We start from the raw sequence: 19745 nt of genomic DNA, 5'->3' as shown, positions 1-19745 counted from the left end.
TCGCCTGCAGCAATCAATTTCTAGTCTCATGACGACCGATATTTTCCACAGCTCACCACTACTACACCTACTTTGCAACATCATTTCAAAGAAGGCTTTAAATTTTTTATTGGTTAGTTGTTTTTTTTTACATTTTACTAACATTTTTGTATGTTTGTTAACATAATTTACTGATTAACAAGTTTACAACTGCTAATTGGCAAGTAACTGTTTCACAAGTTGCACAACTTTCTATACCGATATAAGTTGCATTTTTCCGTGATCTACGACACTGTCCGCTTCAGTGGAATGTGAACTAATAAAGGAAAAAAAATATTCACCTGACCTGTTCGGAGGTCAAGTTTACGAAGGTTTTTTCACTTTATTCATCTATAGTATAAGTTTTGTATATTTTTTTAATTTATGTGCATGTGTGTGTGTGTGTAAACAACATTTTTCTGTCAAACTGTGATATTGTTGAAGCTTAACCAGAAATTAAATATGAGTATTTAGCATTGTTAATACAATTTTAAGTAACTTGTTTATGAGCAATAAAAGAGAAGTTTTAGTTTGATTTCACTATTCTAAAATCAGTTATTGTTACAACATGAAATATTGCTTGAGTGAATCATCGAGTAACGACACTTTTGCATTATTACAAATTCATTTTCAGCAGGTTTCAGTTTATCGGGGTTTATTTCTCTTCGTAATCAGTAATTCTTGTCCAATAAGCAAGGGTGCAGTGAGTGGGTGAAAATGTTTGATTACAAATTGTAAACTACAAGCAGTTACTGATTTTCAAGGACAATATTTTTGAAGAAATTCACTTACCTGAAATTTCAGTTGAAAACTTTTTCAGAATGACGAAATTTTTTTTATTTTGTGGATAATATTATTGACAAGTAAAAGTACTGTTTGATTTTATGAAATGAAAGAACTGTGATTGTGAATTTATTAAAAATTAAAATTTAGGCAGAAATTCCTCTTTGAGGAATATCGAACTTTCTGATAACTTCTAAACAGCCGGCGAGCCTCTTTGCATTTTGAAAGCTCTCATAACCTGGCCAGTTAATTAGTTTGTACAATAGCAAACAGTTTCGATATTTAATTGTCAATTATATTTCCATGTTTATGGTTTTGTTTATCCGTTTTACAGAGGTGGCACTGATTGACGCTGCTCTTCACTTAATTCTGGATGCCAAATGTTCACCGCAAGCAGCAGTTGAAATCCTGAACCACCAGCGTGTAATTCATGCTCGAAACTTGGATCAAATACCGCAAAGCGTCCCAAAATCAAAGGCCTGCTTTCATTGTGTACACGAATCCAAGATCCATGTGGAAGTGCCACTCCCATGTAAGCAGTCAAGTAATAGTTTGCAAATGCACACCGTGGCCATATGTGTGTTCCGGCCACCAAGGAGATTAAGTATATCTGTGAAAATTCCATGTTAAAAAATTTAATATTTATTATTGAATTATTGAAAAATCAAAAATTACCTGTTCCACTTTACAATCACTATCTTCAGACAGTTGTTCCATCATGTTACACAACGCTTCTGCATGTTCACAGTTCTTTGTGTACTTTCTACCTGATGAAGTGAATAAATTCATTTGTTTCCAATCGCCAGTTTCCGTGTATGATTCTACTCGATCGAATTCTCTACCTACAGTATTCCATACGTGCATCACTTGCTCTTTAATTTGACGCCAGTTTTTTTCCAAATTCTGTTAAATTTTAATGTTTAATTTGAATTTCAAATTGAAATCACAAAGATAGTGAAAATTTTACTTTTAGCTGCTTTCCACAGATTGTTTGTCCTACTGTCCACCATGGTCTAGCAGTTATTCCAACAACATTGTACAAAGAGCGTTGATATTTTGAAAGAAAGATTCGATTTCTTGCAGCTTCTTCGTACAAACTGTAAGCCTTTGAAAATATTTAAAAGGTGTTGGATTATTATTTTTTTAATTTAATAATTCATTTCATACTTCGTCAGTTTTGTTCAACCTTTGCAATGCTTCTCCTAAATGAAGCACAAAGCGAGCCGCTTGTTTTAACTGCACGCCAATTGCAAGCCCTCGAGAAAGAAAATGAATCGATTTTGCGTAATCTCGATCCACGGTTTTTAAAATATATCCATAATAAAGTAAAGCCACTGCGTTGCCCATATCTTTATCTAAAACCTGAAAATTGTATAAATCAAGTGTTATTATTTATTTATTTTTAAAATTTATGTAAACAAATTATAATTTAATTTATTGTAAATCAATTTTAAACCATTTACATTCAAAATGTATGAAATACAGGTAAAGACAAGTAAGTTTTAAAAGACTGCTTACAGATAAAAAGACACGTTTTGCATCTTCAAAACGACCCATCATCATCATCGTAATTGCAAACTCATTTAACCAGTTGGCATCATTTGGCTGCTTTTCCAGCAAACGAATTTGAGCTTGTACAGCTTTGTCGAACCATCCTAAAATGTCGATTCATTTTAATAAGTCATGAAAAAAATTCAGCACTAACTTTTGTGAGTATGTTAATGATTATGTTAAAACAATCATTTCACTTTCAAAACTTGAAAGTAATATTTCTCATGATAAAAAAACTACTTTAAATGCTTGTTATATTTGAATATATATATATATGTATCTTTGTAAGCTGTAAAGAATTCAAATTTAATAATGGGTAAAATTTAATGCAAAATAAATGATAAATTTCAAATGTTATTGTGGGTGTTTTATTAATAAAAGTATATATTTATTTCCAATATTTCAAAATTGAATAAATAAATAAATTATTTTTTATTCACCTCGAAATCTGCATCGTTCAACAAGACGATGTACAGTTAATTGCAACAGTTCATCCGGTAATTGTGGTAATTGTAATACCTGAAAGTTATTTATAGGTACTGTATGGAAAAAAAATTATTGTATACATACTAACCGATTCGTACGCGTCTATTGCTTTTTCTAGATATTGATTTGATTGTCGATGGTCAGCAAGTAGATCCAAACTGACTGCCTTACCGTAACGACTACGCGGACTGGTAGGATAAACTTTCAATAAGTCGTCAAATTCGTACAAACTTTCTTCAAGTCTTCTCTGAACAAATTCACAAGTTAAGGTAAGATTGTGGAATTTTTTTTAAATGCATACTTCACTCAAAAGTCTATCAGCAATATCCAGTCGTAATCGAATTCTTTGGTCAAGTTGATTAGTGACAGTGTATTTCAACTGAGGAAGATGGGCACTTCTATCTTCAGAAATTTCATGCGTTTCTGGAAGTAATGTGATTTTAAACGGCACCATTTGATTGTTCGCGTTCGTTGATATGAGGCTGTTAGTATTGTAGTTGAGTGTTACTTTTGGGACTAAAATTTTCCACTCTTCCATTTGACCATCGGTTTGATCTTTTCCCTTTATTCTTCGATATCGAATTGAAAGTTGGTGATGGCCACTTTCTGTTTCAGTGTGTAGCAGCGGTTGTGTTATTTTAGAAGCTATTCCATTTTTTATCCGGATATATCGAACTGTAGCGGTTTGTTTTGGCATTTGATCATAAATTTTTGTTTCTTCAATCTCTTCGTGTTCTTTTCCTGAATCTATACTATCTTTATCATCTGTATCATCATCGTTATTATTATTATCATCATCATAATCGTCGTCGTCGTTGTCGTTGTCGTTGTCATTATCATCATCATCAGTAAGAAATTTCGTTTCATCTGATTGTTGGGAAATAATTTTAGAAGCCGTATGATGACCTCTTGTTCTGTATACTCTAATTTTTCCAAGATTTTGACCATTGGAAATTGGTATTTGCACATGTTCATGAATGATCGACGGCTTTTCGGTTATTTGACCATTTTTTGTTCGAAATACACGAATTTGTCGACTATTTTTTAATTTCGTTTGCTTTGGTTCAGCAATTTGGTTTCCCTCATTTTCATCTTCATCATCGTCATAATCAGAATTTTCATCTTCGTCACCACCACCATGAGATGGATAAACAGTGCTAGCTTTTATATGCTCTTTGCCTTTCGTTCGAAATGTTCGCACCGGCGATGAGAAATGCGGCTGCTGCTGTAGTGTTGGTTTTGGTTCATCGCTTTCAGACGTGAAATCCATCTTTTCTTTTTGCTGTTGTTGTTGTTGTTGTTGTTGTTGCTTGTTAGAATTTTCTTCAAATTCATTTTCTTGATCCTCTTTTGAGATTCTTCTTTTAGCCACCCTCTGCTGTCTCAGTCGAACCATTTCTCCCAGTTGCTTCAATCGTAAAGCTTCTTCTTCCGACCTGAGGGATTCTTTTTCTGATTTTTCGTTTTCATTCCATTTTTCATCTGCATTAGTTTAATAATTTTGTTTTTGTTTAATGCAAAATACAATTTTGACAATAAATAATAAAATACAATTCAATTACCATTAATTTTTAAACTGTCTGTTCTTTTGAACTGACTACTCGGCAGCATTGTCAAAAGGGATAAGATGAGCCCGACAAAGACAGCTATAGAGGCGCAATATTTTAAGCCGCCGTCGGTTATGGAATAATCTAGTCGATTGGCAGTAGTTCTCATCATATACGGTCGGTCGGCTATGTTCGTTTTTCCTTTCCAAGCTTTCAGTTATTCATCTATCACACCGAACAAAGACAATTATTTATGCAAATGAAAAAAGAATGAATAATTCACTTATTGTTTGAATAATTAATTCCCTTAATGGAATTAATTGTAACGTGAATTGCTACGAATTGAATAATTGTACAACAACATGTCATCACTAATAAATGGACAATTTCTCATCATTTCTCGGTGAGAAAAATTTCATGATTTCATCTTGAAATTTGTTGTTTGAAAAATGATAAAAGTTCATTTGTTTACAAGGTGACAAGTTGAGGCTTCTATTAAATCAAAGAGTTGTGTTCGGTTTGTTTAAGTTACGCATGTGTTTTTCACCTACGGCGTGTCAACACATTAAACTGGCGTAAAAGCATCTTTTTTCAACATTCCAACATCTACATCTGTCCGAGTTGAATGTAAATGATGCAAAATCGAACCAGTAACTTTTAGTTCCGCTCCAGTATAATTGTAGTGCGACACTTTGAAAATTATTCATTTGTTTGTTCGTCAGTGAAAAACAACCTTTCAAATTTCAACTATTTTAATAAAATTATTTTTTAATTTTTCTCAAATCGAATTGGATTTGTGAAAGTTAACACCAAAAATGACGCATGAATGAAAGAAGAGCTTGATTTGAATGGTCAAATTTCACGTTTTGACAACGAATTGATAAGCCCTTGATCTGATATTATTGAGTCGATTTTAGCATCTGGTATCATCTAGATTGTTGTTCATCAAGCTAAAGTTTAACATTTTCAGGTCGACATGAATATTAGAAAGGTTGACTGGAATCAAACTTCAATTCATTTAGTAGCAAATAAGTAAGTGGAATATTTTAAAAGGGAAACGAAGTAAAAGTTTAAAAAAGCATGAATAAAAGCAACTTACGCTTGTTGGTGATGGAGGCAAGCAGAATGTGTACACAACAACAACAACAACAACAACAATAATTATTATAATTATAATAATAACAACAACGGTTGTCGCTCGCCAAGCCACTCACTGCAAGCCGTCCGGTGAAAATTGAAATAGCAGCTAAGCAACTATTGCTTGCTTGCTTGCTTGCTTGTTCAGTCAGCTAGCAAGCAGTCAGTGTCTTCTATTCGTTCGCAGCTGACTTTCAGTGTCGCCAGATGAGCAATTTGAACGCATTTAAAAGTATGATGACTTGGTTGACGTTTCAACTCGTCATCATTGAACGCAAGAAAAGTAGGAACAAAAAGCTCAACACTTCCGTTCAATACTTCTCCCAGGCTAAGTGATGACATCAGGCTTATTAGCTTTGCTTATAGCAGTTTCAACATATGCCAAAGCCGGCCTGGCTAGCTGTACGTAAACAATTTTAGAAATTACTACACTTAAACGCGAAACAAATTTAATTGAATATTTTTTTTTCTGTTATTCAACTGTGAAATGAGATGAAACTATCGGTTAAGCATTTTTTTGAAAAAAAATCTCTTTAAAAATTACAGTTTTTGAAATTTTCATTGTTTTATTAGTTAATTTGACAATATAAAAATCACATTTAATCAAGAGCTCTTAGCAACGGTTTATACTTTTTTATCTTCAATTTGAATACAAAAAAATGTAAATTTTTTTTAAAATTAACTTGTGCATCACATTGTTACAGTATAATAAATTGTAAGTTCTGTTAAATTAATGTCCACTGCTGAGCCTGCGAAATAATACGTTTGTTTTGTAAATTTAAATTTATGAAAAAATTTTCTTACATAATAAATTTCTTTTAGCTGTATATGTTAATGAAAAATTTACGATGCAGTGTTCAGTATTGCGTTGTCGAAAAATTTCTACTCTAGCTTCTTTATTACGCAGTAGAACTGTTTCATCATTGGTTACTTTTCAAACTATGCCAGTTCAGTTATCAGATAATGCGAAAAGTTTCACTACTTTTCGGTCCTTTGGCTTGTCATCAGTCACTCAGTGGTTTGAAAAAGCTGTTCGTGTGAGGAAAAAAGATGAAGATAAAAGCAAAGAAGTAGGTGCCTCAATTTATTTCAATTTTTACATATTTCTCATTTCAGTTTCTGTTGGATGCTTCTGCGAAATTGTATGTCCAGTGTTCTAACGAGGTAGATTATCTTAAATTTATCAAAAGTATGTTCAGTGTTGATTTCCATTGAGAAGCATTTTAACATTTCATTTTAGCCTATCAGCTTCCAGATACATTTATGTCGTGGTTTAAAATTAATATACTGCATATTTGGTAACTGTTATTGTAGTTTTGGTTGTTGAACAGTTTGACATTTTACACTTTAATTCAGGCTGCTGTTGCTGCGACTTAGCAGTGAACCTACAATTTTGGAAATTGTGAAAAAAGAAATAATTGGTTGTCTTTGGGACGATGTTAAACTTCGAATCAAAGTACTAAGTGTAAGTTTGATACTGTGTAATGGAAGCGATCTTTTAAACTGTTAACATTGATTTAATATTTTAGAAGGTCGATCCAGCATGTTCATTAAAAAAGCGTGAAACTCTGTCACTTTGTTATGGTTTGTTGATAACAAGCTTTTTGGAATATGATGAGGTAATTTTACATTAACTGATGAAAGTGTTTTTTAAAATATTTTACAGATTTGCAATTATAGTTGTGCTATTTGTATTCCTAGTCGTTGTGCATTTTTTTCTTAAATTTGTTAAACGGTGAAAGCGCGTATGCTGCATGCTAAAAGCAAATTTTAGATTGCTGTCATACTGTGAGTAAAAAGATTTGCAAGTAATGCTGTTACATTGGATAAATTTTGTTGCATTGAGCTTCAAATTACGAAGCTTACTATTATATTTCCTGTTTTATTTATTATCAGTGTTTAGTGTGAAGTATATTGATGCGATGATGAAGTTTTTTATGCAAAAATTTTGTTAGATATGATAATGAACGAAACTGTTTCTTTTCTCTTTCTCAGGGCATACTCAGTGATGACAAAACGTTGGCAGGTGCGCTATGGCGAAATATATACGATCGAGAGCTTGATAACCCGATTCCATTAAATGCACTTGTACGTTATGTTCGATCTCAGGTAAGCAGTTCTTTTCGACACATTTGTTCAGATTCAGCATAATGAAATTAGTACATTTATTTTCGAAATTGAGGGTAAAAAAGTAGAGCATGAAAAATAAATTAAGAATGACGATTAGGAATTCGAATATGTCTGATCAGAAGCATTTTAGGTAAAATTATTGCACAGTATTCCAGTAGAAAGAATACTGTGCTTAGGAGTGGAAATTTGGAGAATATCTGATTTCAGTTAGCTTTTCGACTTTCATGCAAAGTTCAACAAAATCTCAGTTTATAAAATTTTCTGGAACCTTTTCTTTGAAATTATGTTGTTGTAATGGTGAATTCAAAATTTGTTTATAACTGAGGCACAGATCTGTATGTTTTACGAACGCTTTCTTTGAAATTTTTTTCTAATCTAACCAAATACCAGCACTTGTCCATAACCTGTACTGTGTATGACTTTTGAAGTAAATACACTTAAACATTTTTTAGCAGAATCATTCAATATTATCTAGAAACTTGCAGAACTTTCTGTCACATGTAGTAATCGAGTGTGTGTGTGTGTGCGTTTGATGATTTTGAATGAATCTTATTTCCACTTAAAATTTGACTTCTTCATTATGATGGTTGTAAACGGTTTGAGGTTTGAAGTGGTTGGTTTCCGTCTCGAACGGCAGTTTTAAGATATTTCACATTTTACGAGGCCGTTACATTTTAAAGAATTTTAAAATGTACTGCTGTAGCAGTTCGGTTCAAAAACATTACATATTGCATTTGTCCTACGTTCTAATATACTGTAACAGTAGTACGATTCTCGAAGTAAAATCCACGTAACCGCTACACTGTATAAATAAAATAATCAAGTAATGATAAATATAAATAAATTTAAAATGAATATGTTTATTGTTTCACTGATAATAAAAGAACTTTAGAAAGAATTTTGAGGTCATTCAAAAGTTGAAAAAATGTTTTCAATAGATGAAACTATGATTTTTTTTTCTAAACTTTGCTTGAATATATAATTTTCTTGCAATCACAAGTATTTCGGCTTTCAATCTTCTTCATTCCCACCTACCTGACATCAAACGTATTGTGCGTTATAATTGTATCAATTTATCTTTTTCACTAAGTAATACACAGATAGATTTAGCTGAAATTGATTCTGCACGATATAATTGGACGATTGCAATCAAACTTTTTTTGTTTATGATTGCAGAAACAGTGGAAGCGTTATTAATGTTAACTTTATTTTGATAAGTTCAATTTCATTAATAAGAATATTAGTGATGCTGGGTTTTGTTGTGTTCCTTGTGAAAATTGTTAATTATTTATTGAGGGATAATCTTTGCTTTCTCAGTTGTATGTCATTCGTCGTTAGTAAGTTGGAAATTTTTAATTATTCTATATCATGACTGATTATAGTATAATGTTATAATCTGGGGTTAGAAATGACTGTCAACATCACAATTGTGTAAACAAATTATTTATCATTAATTATTAATTGTTATGTAATAGGTGACATTTAGAAGATGCGTTAATTTTGATTTTCGAATGCACGAATTGTAATTATCAGCATAAGCTGTGTTGTTGAATGAAATAATTATATTTTTGTAATTTCATCATTAACCTTTAGCATTGACATACGTCATCGGTTATATTCCTGATTCTGGGTAGTGTATTGTATGAAAAGCAACAATTTTGAAGTAGAATTTATTTATTGGTCTGAGTGTTGCGAGTGATTGTGCTGTGGAAATAAATTTCAATTAATATAACACAGTGATCATTTTCAAATTGCTGTTAGAAAGAAACCTGTATTTTTTAACTGATATAATAGCTGCATTTCAATTTTGCGAGAATTTTGTTACGTCTTGTCTGTGATATGTTTGATTCATAGTTGAGTTCTGAAAAATCTGAATTAGTAAAATTTACTTATGAGTAACAAATAGCAGTGGCATAAATTTCTGTTATAATTAAATCAGAATTTATGAATTTGTGACTTTCAAATAAGCAAACTTGAAATTATTGCAATTCATAGATCTGCCAAATGAATGGCTGTTGCAGTGAAAATTTTTCTTTTTTTTACATAATTTTAAGCATCGAACTATCAGTCCAAAACAGATTTTCTGTTATAATTTTTTTATTTATCGATGTCAGTTAAATGAAACATTTTTGTGGGAATTATATTTAAAGTTTATTGATAATGATCGAGGAAAAGTTGAAAGTGCAATTATTAAAGATATGATCATGTGAATGTCGTTTCTTTAGTTTAAAAATGGCGAACTGAAATAGATGAAAAATGCAAATGATATGCATGGGGATTGCAGTGATATGTTCATGAAGATTTTAATGTTTTTATTTGTTCAGTAAATGAAAGAGTGTTATAAATTAATTGTTTGACAGTATGCAACATTTATATGCGCGCAGTTTCAAATTTGTAGCATTGTAAAATTAGAAAAAATTAAAAATTTTATTAATTTTACATTGATATTTTAAAAATAGTTGATGTTACAGTTTTAAATTTGGAATTTAAAAGTAGTGTAAACTTCAGTGTTTCATTGTTTTTGATCAAATGTTTTCTACTATGCATAAGAGAAGCAAATTTAATTATGCTCACAATGAATTCGAGTGGATCACGCAAGTTCCAATTACATCATTTGATCGAACTTTTCATTCGCATCTAATTTCGGTTGTTATTTTTGCAGAAAATTGTTTTTACACAAAAAAAATTACCAATTTATCCCAACGTTAAAACACAGCACTTTTTTGAAAATTGGTTGTCGTGTCCTTTCACTTAGCCAAAACGGAGGAAATTTGGTGCTGCACGATAATGCCGGTTCAGGTCTGAATCACGACCAAACCGCAGAAAATTCGGATTTGCTTTGCCAAATCTTAAGAAATTTGGAGATGCACGGCCGAAGCGAAGGAAATTTGCTGCAGCTGCACGACCAAATCGCAGAAAGTTTGGGCTGTTTCTACCGAAACGTATGAAGTTGGGTTCCAAAACTGAGCGCATAACTCTGTAATAGCATTATTTTTTTAATTTCAAATTTCCACAAAATTACAACCATGAATTAAGACTCATGCACACACACACACACACACACACTTACGGGTTGTTCATGTTTCTGCCAAATCGAAGAAAACTAGGAACTGAACGTAAATCTGTAAACATATTGTTTTTAAATAATAAATCAAGTAAACAACAGTTTTATTTATCACCCGTATATACTGGTTCTAGATCTCGCTTTGTAAGTTCAAAATAATCTAAAATTTCATAAATCAGTTCACATTTCATAGCACAGTATCTGTGAACCGAAATGTTCATTCATGAATTGTTTGAAATGTTATTGTTGTTGTAATTTTGATATAAAAATAAAAGAAATAATGGAAAATAACTCGTTTAAATTATTAATTCGGAATATGTTATTATTAGAATTCAATTATTCATAAATGTCAAAAGTTGGATATGTAATTGGAAATTGTGTTTATAAATAAATATGTAGAATTGTGTTAAATCAGAAAAATTTTTAATTAAATTTTTTTAAATTTATACTCACCATCTAAATATTCCCCGTCATCATATACGCCAATAGTTTGGAGACCAGAGGAATCTTCGTTTTTGCTTAAAACGGAAGTTGGAATGAAAATTGTCACTGTTATGGATAGAAGAGTGATTAATTTAGGTATAAAGGCCATGGGTAACTGATTTCAGCGTTATGATGATGATCGACAGGAAAATGGTGGTTCAGTCGCAGTTGAAAGGAACAGTTGACAAGCCACTTATTAGCCTGCTGTGGTGACCAATAGCCATAGCCCCCCGCCTCCTCGTTGGCGGTTTCCTCCACCTATTGAATAAGCAGAAATAATATTATTATCCTTCAGCACCTGTATTCTTACATCTCTGCCTATTGAACGCTTTGGAAAACATTCTTACAGCTTGAAGAAGAACAAAGAAATTGAATTAAATTACAAACAAATCTTTCATTCAAGTGGTCACCAGAATTTCAACTATTCTATTATACAAAACATTTACATCTGCAATTTCATTAACACTCTACAAATGAAAATGTGAAATTTTATTTTTAAATTGCCTATTTCTTCAACTTCAATCAATTATTATTTTATTTTCTATTTTATTAATATTAATTACATTGTGATAAAATTTCAAACTTTTGTAAGCGTAAATAATTCAAACAAGTAATATACTTCTTCCTACATAATTATAATCAATAAAGCATCGGGTAATCAGTGCCGCATGCATACATGCATGTATTCGTAATTTAAACGCTAGCACTTAAATGCAGATTTCTTTTATTTTTGTATAAATCATAAATTATATTTTTAGATTTTTATTTAAGATTTTTTTAATCATGCATTTTGTCTTTCACCATGCGTATGATGATTGGTTTGTCATGAGAGGTAAAATTTATTTTCGGATGTATTTATTTAAATTTTCATTCTTGAAAACCAATCAACTTCTAAGCAAATTATTTTTCTTATCATATTATAACCAAAAACGAAATAAACAAAAACTATTTACTGTAATCACCAAAAAAATAATTAGGGACACCTGTTTTTTCAGTTACGTTATCATTTTTAATAAAATTTTAAAGTTGATCATTTTAAAAGTACTTTAAAAGATGTGAAAATTATTTAATTTCAATATTTTGATCACAATTTCAGAATAATGAAAATATGGCAGTGCAAAGAAGAGCGGGCGTGCCATCGAATGAAAGTTGACCAATCAAAACGTGCTCGCGCTTATACGTTCGCTCAAGATGTAGCATTCGTATATTCGCGCTAGTAGATACATCTAAAAAATAAAAAAAATTTAATAAATTTTATTAATTATTTTAAAATTTATTTCAAGCTCAAAATTTGTTGGAAATTTTTACATGGTGAAGCATGACGTCAACAAAACTGTAAGTGTACCTGAGCGAATTTTCCATATTACTGTCATTGGGCTGTGTTGAGTCCAGTTTGTGTTGGGCTAATAATTATGGGTGCAGTTTTGGGAATTCTTGGTCTTGGATCATGTGCTTCACAGGTAATGTAAATTTCGAAAAGTATTATCATATTTTTGCGTTGAAAATCCCCATTTTTAGCTTGCCTGCTGTTTCGGCAGCGCCGCTTGCAGTCTCTGCTCCAGTGCTTCTCCTGCTTGTTCGAGACTTATGTACGCTGTAATGCTTATCACCAGTGCGATAGTTTCTATGATAATGCTTTCTCCAGGCGTTCAAGACAAGTTGGCTAAGGTAATGGTTTTGATTTCAAAGCAAAATGTTTAAAGTTATGGAATGTTGTTAAACTATGCTTCAGTATTTTGCTAATATTAATGGTATTTAATTAATAAATTTAGAGTAGTTGGTTTTGCAATCAATGGCTAAATTTTGAATGTGAACGAGCCACTGGCTATCAAGCGGTTTATCGCATGTGCTTTGCTACGGCTATATTCTTCTTCGTATTCATGATATTTATGCTTAGAGTGCGTTCATCACGTGACCCGAGAACGAAAATTCAAAATGGGTACTTTCTGGAAGTTTGTTAAAATTATAATTATTTTATTAATTTATTTTTAAGATTTTGGTTTTTCAAATTCGTTGCGCTTATCGCTTTAGCTGTTGGCGCATTTTATATTCCGTATGGCGAATTTTCAGTTGGTAAAAACATCGGTTTCAGATCAATTGCTGCATTTTCCTTATTGTTTAAACTGTATTATAGTGTGGTTTTATATTGGAATGATTGGCGCATTTTGCTTTATTTTAATACAGTTAATTTTGCTTGTTGATTTTGCACACTCCTGGGCTGAAAACTGGGTTGGTAAATACGAAGAGTCGGACAATCGAAGATGGCTTGCAGGTATTTTATTATTTTCTTTTGTTTGGTGATTTTTGGCAACTGAAAAACTGTTTTGTTTTTTTCAGCATTATGTTTGTGCACAGTTTTGAATTATGGCTTGTCTATTGCTATGGTTGTTCTCTTTTACATGTATTACGCTAATGTAAGTTTATAAAAATGTATGGATTGTTTAATTGAATATGTTTCTTTTTGAATAGGATTCTTCTTGTATTTTAAATCGAACTGTGATATCAGTGAACTTGATTGTTTCAATTGTTATATCGGTTTTTGCCATTTTGCCCGTCATTCAGAAGCATCAGCCGCGGTCTGGCTTGTTGCAGGCTAGCGTTATTACCCTTTATACGATGTATCTTACTTGGTCGGCAATGTCTAATGAGCTGGGTAAAGTTAACTTTTTGTTTATTCCAGTTCAAAATTTTTATAATTTCTTTTTAAGACCCAGTGTGCAATCCAAGCATAATGAAAATATTCTTTCCTGGCAATTCAACAATTACACCGGAAACTTCTGACAAAGCATACGCTACGGTTTCTTCTTCGTCAATTGTTGGTATGGCAATTTGGTTGCTAACGGTGATGTACACAAGGTTGGCTAATTTTTTGCCATGAAACTTTTATAGATAGATGAAACTTTTTTTTATGTTTAGCTTTCGAACATCCAGTGGCTCTTCCGCTGATAAATTAACTGGAGGCGGTGAAGCTCCTATGATGACGAATGGTTTTTTACATTAAAATATGACTTCTGATGAAATATTATGTACTTTAATTTTTTAGGAACGAAGGGCGATGCTGAGAACGGAAATATTTTGGACAATGAAAGTGATGAAGTACCGTACAGTTATTCATTTGTTCATTTCGTTTTCTTTTTGGCAACATTGTATGTTATGATGTCTTTGACGAATTGGTACAAGTGAGTTAATTTTGTTTTTATTTTCATTTTTTTTAAATTACTGTTAAGCACTTGCAACTAAATAATTCTTTTACAGACCTGAAGATGCGGATTTGACAAAGTTGAATAGCAATTGGTCCAGTGTTTGGGTAAAAATTGCAAGCACTTGGATTTGCAATGCTTTGTATTTTTGGACTTTGGTGGCACCGATTTTGTTGCCAAATAGAGATTTTAGTTAATTTATTGGTATGAGGTAATATTTTAGAATATGAAAAAGCTTGTGCTATTGTTTTGAACATTTCATTTGAAAAATTGCTGTTGCAGATTGCTATATTCTTTATCTCTGGTAGTAGTGTTCGTCTGTTTGTACTGTAATAAATGACTGCTACTTGCTTGATCGGTTTTGAAAAATTTGAAGTTGCACAATGTCGTATTCGTACTTTATATTTTGCATTCTTGATTTTAGTTTAATGTAAAATATGAGGATGAAGATTTGCAGATTTTAGTAGTATCATTTTGCGCAATGGATGTGAAGATTGAATCGATGAATCGTTACGTCGCTCCTATTAATCCTGCTGTCTATCCACCGCTGGCAGTTACGTTACTGAGTATTGGTCTTTTTTTCGCCGCATGGTTTATGGTATACGAAGTGACCAGCAGTAAATTTACCCGGAATTTGTTGAAAGAAATTTTATTGGCCCTGGTTGCATCCGCTTTTATGGGTGTCGGTGTTCTATTTTTGCTTTTATGGGTTGGAATTTACGTATAATTTCTGCCTGTTTTAGCAATTATATTAAATTGAACGCTGAACAAGTTTTATTCTTTTGCTTCTTTATTCGAATGAACAATTTGTATTTTTGAGCAAAGTAATTAATTTGTAATGTTTTTTTGAAAGCGGTTTCTAAAACTTTTGGTTTAATTTTTATTAGAAATTCCACCAACAATTAATGCAATTAATGCAGTACGACTAACAAATATTTTGAATTTTAATGTAATTTACAGAACTATACTTTGCACAGTAGTCCTATTTGCATTTATGACGGTCATTTATTTAAATTGTATTTCATTGAAAATGAAAAAAAAGTATAACCTGTAGAGGTTCCAAAAATAAAAAATGATGCTTTTACAAGAAAAAATTCAATAAAATGAACTGACCAGTCAACGTGTAGTAAATTGAGCATTCAGAGAAATACATTTAATAAAGAATTTTAAAATGCTCGTGGGCATAAATTCTTTGAATAGTTGTATAGCATGGAATTGGTATTGGGTAGCAATTTGAAATTAATGCATGAAAACTTGTTTTATGCATGCATGATCAACCATATTTCGGTTGATAACTTTTCCAAGAAAAAAAGATACAAATTGCATTTTAGGAAATTTAACATTTTATCTGAAAAAATGAATTTTTACGTTTAAAATCAACACATTTGTTCTTATAAATTAATTTCGTCCAAATCTGTGGCCAGCAGTTGGTCGGTAGTTGGCGCCGAACAGTTCATTGCACCTTCAAATCAGTTTGCAGAGAATCATACTGTAGAAAAGTGGTGTATCGCGCTATAAGACTGGTGGGCTGGTGTTGTTGTTGTTGCTCTTGTTCGCTTTTGTGAGCGATGTGATGAATTGAACTGAATTTTAGCCGGGAACTCGAATTTGGACGATGAAGTGTTGCCACTTGGTTGTTTTTCGTCCATTTTTTTTCCTTTTTACATCACCGCTTTTCTATTGGGTAAGTTGGCTTCGGCTTGAATTTTAATCTTTTTTATTTTATCGTTCTCTGTTTTATTATAAATATTCTGTCCATCAGCTTTGTGCTCTTGAAACAACTCAACTTTCTCCACTTTTCCCATGGTGAACATTTCCTCAATTGCCCAATGTCGGTATTGATTGTTTGCTTGCGTTGTCTTTTTCTGGCTACTGTTCAGCAAGCCGACGCGTTATTGTTTTTTATTATTTGCACAGCCCCTTCTGTGCTTTTACTGTGGAAGCGGTCCACGTTGGCGCTTTGTTCGCTTGTCCGGGTCAATTTGTTTCTGGTTCACTTTTTTCTGGTTCATTTTGAATTTTCCACCAATTCGCTGCACTGTTTCAGTAGCTGTCGGTGAAAGGATGCCGCCGAACAGTTTCAATGGAACATTAGCCCTGAACAACTGGGGGGCTTTTCGCAATTTTCCCCCGGCCAATAAATAATTTCCACTCTGTCGGCTTGATTCATCCATCCAACGCCCACTTTTCTTCAATTTTATTTATTTGCTTATTTGCTTAATTTCATTTCACTATTTTCCCCTGGATGTGTTGTTCATTGCACGCGACCAGTGTTTGTACAAAAAAAATCTGAGAATCATGATGGTGAATGTGGCTAGAGAGAGAGAGAGAGAGAAAGAGAGATAAAAAAAACGAAGTGATTCACCACTGTCGAGTGGCAGTTGAGCATTGAGATATTATCGACAATGGCACGTTGAGAGAAAACGGCCGGCTCTGTGGGTTTTGTTTCCAAAGCCAGATTGACGTTGCCGACGCCCGCTGCGATTCCACCATGACCGCCGCCGAATAGAGCAGAGCATATTTTCTATACATGCAGTAGCAGCATTCATTTTCTGCATTGGCCGGCCGCTTCTTCTTTTTCCCTAGCTGACGACTGACTGACTGACTGACTGACTGACCACTTCGGCGGAGGTCATCCGAAGGCGTATCGATTGCCCAGTAGCATGCTTGTCGTCAACTGACGATGGTCAGCGGCGATTTCCGCTTTTTCTCGCGACGACCACTGGTCACTTGTGTCGGTTGGATACACACGGCCGGCAGGTCGGTCGGTATTTTTTTTCCTTTCATCATCCTCATCTTCACTTTTGCCTCCATTGTTTGTTGCTCATTGTCTTTTCTCTGCTTGTCTCGTTGTTGGAGAGGAAAAAAGCCCGGCTTGATATTTCTTTTCATTTTTTTGTTTTGTACTTGGCGCTGAGCTTCACGGAATTCGGTTCCAATTTCCCCAAGACAGCGGGACGCCGATCCTCTGGCCGACATTTGTTCAAGCTTCTACAATATAAGCACCACGGCGTTCAAGGTCAGCAGCAGCCTGTTCGACACCCCGCCGTTTTCAACGTTCAAAATTGCCACCTCTCCCATTTCTTGTTATTCTTATTTTTTTCTTTTTGGATAATATATATATATCTTTTATATATTTCCATCATCCACAATTTTCAACGTTGCCTGCGAATGATCAGAAATTGTGAAATTGCTCAATTTGTCAAATTTTCCAACTTGGAACGGCAACAACTGACACAGTTTAACCTTGCATAATGTGATATAGGGTATAATTATATTTCTGCGCGCACATTTTGTCAAGGAAACTGAACCAATTCGCAACAGGAAGTGGAATACTTTTCACTGGAAAGTGGAACCATTAAAAACAAAAACTCACAAATTTAAACTTCAGCGCTGCTGCTTTATCTATCTATCTATCTATCTATACGCTGCTGATGGTTGATTTTAAAAATAAATTTCATCACAACGCCAGCTTTTGCATGGCTTCTGAGAAGGGAAAAAAAACAAGAAGCACACGATCGCTAGTGAAATAAAAAAATATATATAAGAAACTGAAATCCAATCATTTATTGCCAGCATATTTTGTTTTTTTTTTTAAAAATCTTTTACGATTTTGCAGATGTTAGCCGCAGAGGCAAGCTCTTCACTGTTGGATAAGCACGCCGGCAATCAGGAAAAGTTTGAAGAGTGGAGCCCAAGTTCCGTTAATTTACCCGATGATGATGACGACAGTGACGGCGAAGATGATGGTCACGAATATCATGTAAATTTTTTATTTGCTTTTCTACTGTTGAAGTAGAAATTTTCAATTTTACACAGAATGAAGATGTCACAATTGGTAGTGGCCATGGAGAAAGGCCAGGCGTTTCAGATTTAGAGGACACTGCATCTGGCTTGGGACCAGATGACGAAGATGCTGATCTTGAAGGTTCAGGTATGGATGCAATATTCAATGTTTCTTTCTCTCTCCTGTTTTTTTCTGATGTTGCTTTAATTAAATAAATATATATATATTTCTTTTTCTCTCTCTTTTAGGTTATCCAGATGAAATCCACTCTTCTGGTATGTTGCTGAATTATTTGAATTGCATTTTGATACTATTCAGTTTCGGCTTTTTGAGCAAAATTTATTTTCCACGAGTTACATGTTGTTTAATTTGATAAGGGGGAGATTTTTTTTCATTTTATGCATAGATATAACTATGAATAATTTAGTTTCAACATTTAGAAATAGGCATTCCGATTCAGTGATAAGTAAAGTATCTTGTCTATCTATATGATGCGCGCTTTTAATATTTCAACTTTATGAATTACTTGTTATTTAAATAAATGAATGTTAAGTAAGTTCACATAGATGAATAGAACATATGTCTGTGTCGTTTAGTGAAATTGCTGTTTATGATTCATAACAAGTTCCCAGTGTGTGTGTATGTGTGGCTTAGTTTGCATTCTTGCCCTTCGTTTGAATGTCATTAGACTTTTATCTCAGGAATGCGCGCATTTCAATTATTGAATCTAAATTTAAATACAACATATATAGGAAATGCAATTTATATAAGCAAATGTTTTTTTAATCAACAACGAAATTCCATCAGTTTATATAATAAGAATATAGTGACTGCAAATTTCTTCAATTTAAGCTTCTATATAATGGAGTGTTTGCAGGGAGAGTATATTTTTCAGAGTTAGCATTTTAAAGTTGTAGTTTTTGTGAGAAAATGCATTCCTGCATGTGTTTTACGGACTTTTTCTTCTTTTTGCTTATGAATCTTTCTAGTCGACTACTTTTATTGCCATTTACTTCTGGCATCCAGTTGTTTTCATTGCTTGCAGCAGACGACGGCGATGAGATAAATTTAACAATAAAATTTCAACTTTTATTTTAAAAAATATTAAGAAATTTATTTATTATTTCTGTTGGATCAGTAGGCCGTATTTTTTTAATTAATGTTAAAAGCGAATACAGAATGTAAAATTCTTTTTTTCGGATGGATAATTATTTTTTGCATACGCTTGAAACAGGAAATGATGCAATAATGTGTAGGAACTTCGTGCATTGATTATGTTTTTCCTAATCACTGAAATATGAGACATTGTCAAATTATGCTTACGGCTATTTTCATTTTGCTTGTTAATCGATTTTTGTTCACATGCAACTTCAGTCCAGTTGTCAAAACTAATTTTATCACGTTCTTCTTCCTCTCTTTTCGTTTGCTAATGACAGTTGCTGAAATAGGATTAGAGAATTATATATATAGTCAATTTTAGGATAATCATTAAATGTTGGGGTTTGTAACGTCGAATTTACTGCGGCTGTTTTAAGTGTGCTATTTTGATTTGTAAATGG

The 19745-nt window shown here is 32.8% G+C and overlaps 6 protein-coding genes across 6 annotated transcripts; 3 read left to right on the top strand and 3 right to left on the bottom strand.

Moving 5' to 3' along the window:
• Nucleotides 1-1129: 1129 nt before the first annotated feature.
• Nucleotides 1130-4554, bottom strand: Tsp_03380 (putative tetratricopeptide repeat-containing domain protein). The gene is made up of 9 exons (XM_003379678.1): nt 4401-4554; nt 3140-4320; nt 2927-3085; nt 2793-2871; nt 2320-2456; nt 1988-2163; nt 1769-1898; nt 1477-1704; nt 1130-1411 (listed from the first exon to the last, which is right to left on the bottom strand). The coding sequence occupies exons 1-9, from the start codon at nt 4552-4554 to the stop codon at nt 1130-1132; spliced, it is 2526 nt and encodes an 841-aa protein (XP_003379726.1).
• An 807-nt stretch (nt 4555-5361) lies between these two features.
• Tsp_03379 (ubiquinol-cytochrome c reductase complex chaperone CBP3-like protein) lies at nt 5362-9286 on the top strand. Its single transcript, XM_003379677.1, has 8 exons — nt 5362-5417; nt 6639-6686; nt 6879-6987; nt 7052-7141; nt 7518-7631; nt 8128-8255; nt 8829-8989; nt 9246-9286. Exons 1-8 carry the CDS (start codon nt 5362-5364, stop codon nt 9284-9286), a joined length of 747 nt encoding a protein of 248 aa, XP_003379725.1.
• A 1117-nt stretch (nt 9287-10403) lies between these two features.
• Nucleotides 10404-12572, bottom strand: Tsp_03378 (FMRFamide-related neuropeptide). Its single transcript, XM_003379676.1, has 8 exons — nt 12545-12572; nt 12364-12425; nt 11646-11666; nt 11316-11457; nt 11170-11265; nt 10832-10876; nt 10723-10774; nt 10404-10629 (listed from the first exon to the last, which is right to left on the bottom strand). Exons 1-8 carry the CDS (start codon nt 12570-12572, stop codon nt 10404-10406), a joined length of 672 nt encoding a protein of 223 aa, XP_003379724.1.
• Nucleotides 12573-12611: 39 nt separating this feature from the next.
• Tsp_03377 (serine incorporator 1) lies at nt 12612-16416 on the top strand. Its single transcript, XM_003379675.1, is given in 17 exon segments — nt 12612-12659; nt 12718-12867; nt 12972-13138; nt 13193-13272; nt 13334-13471; nt 13537-13613; nt 13669-13852; nt 13908-14055; nt 14116-14186; nt 14243-14378; nt 14455-14506; nt 14824-15085; nt 15287-15348; nt 15360-15399; nt 15994-16042; nt 16162-16290; nt 16317-16416. 17 exon segments carry the CDS (start codon nt 12612-12614, stop codon nt 16414-16416), a joined length of 1893 nt encoding a protein of 630 aa, XP_003379723.1.
• A 656-nt stretch (nt 16417-17072) lies between these two features.
• On the bottom strand, nt 17073-17378 carry Tsp_03376 (conserved hypothetical protein). Its single transcript, XM_003379674.1, has one exon. It carries the CDS (start codon nt 17376-17378, stop codon nt 17073-17075), a length of 306 nt encoding a protein of 101 aa, XP_003379722.1.
• Nucleotides 17379-17878: 500 nt separating this feature from the next.
• Tsp_03375 (putative protein Bfr2) lies at nt 17879-18649 on the top strand. Its single transcript, XM_003379673.1, has 5 exons — nt 17879-17923; nt 18019-18162; nt 18219-18333; nt 18435-18461; nt 18627-18649. Exons 1-5 carry the CDS (start codon nt 17879-17881, stop codon nt 18647-18649), a joined length of 354 nt encoding a protein of 117 aa, XP_003379721.1.
• Nucleotides 18650-19745: the final 1096 nt, after the last annotated feature.

Source organism: Trichinella spiralis, assembly GCF_000181795.1.
Source record: "Trichinella spiralis strain ISS 195 chromosome Unknown Scfld2, whole genome shotgun sequence".
NCBI classification, from domain to species: Eukaryota; Metazoa; Nematoda; class Enoplea; order Trichinellida; family Trichinellidae; genus Trichinella; species Trichinella spiralis.
Note: the sequence above shows the minus strand (reverse complement) of the source record. Positions and strands in the feature narration are given on the sequence as shown.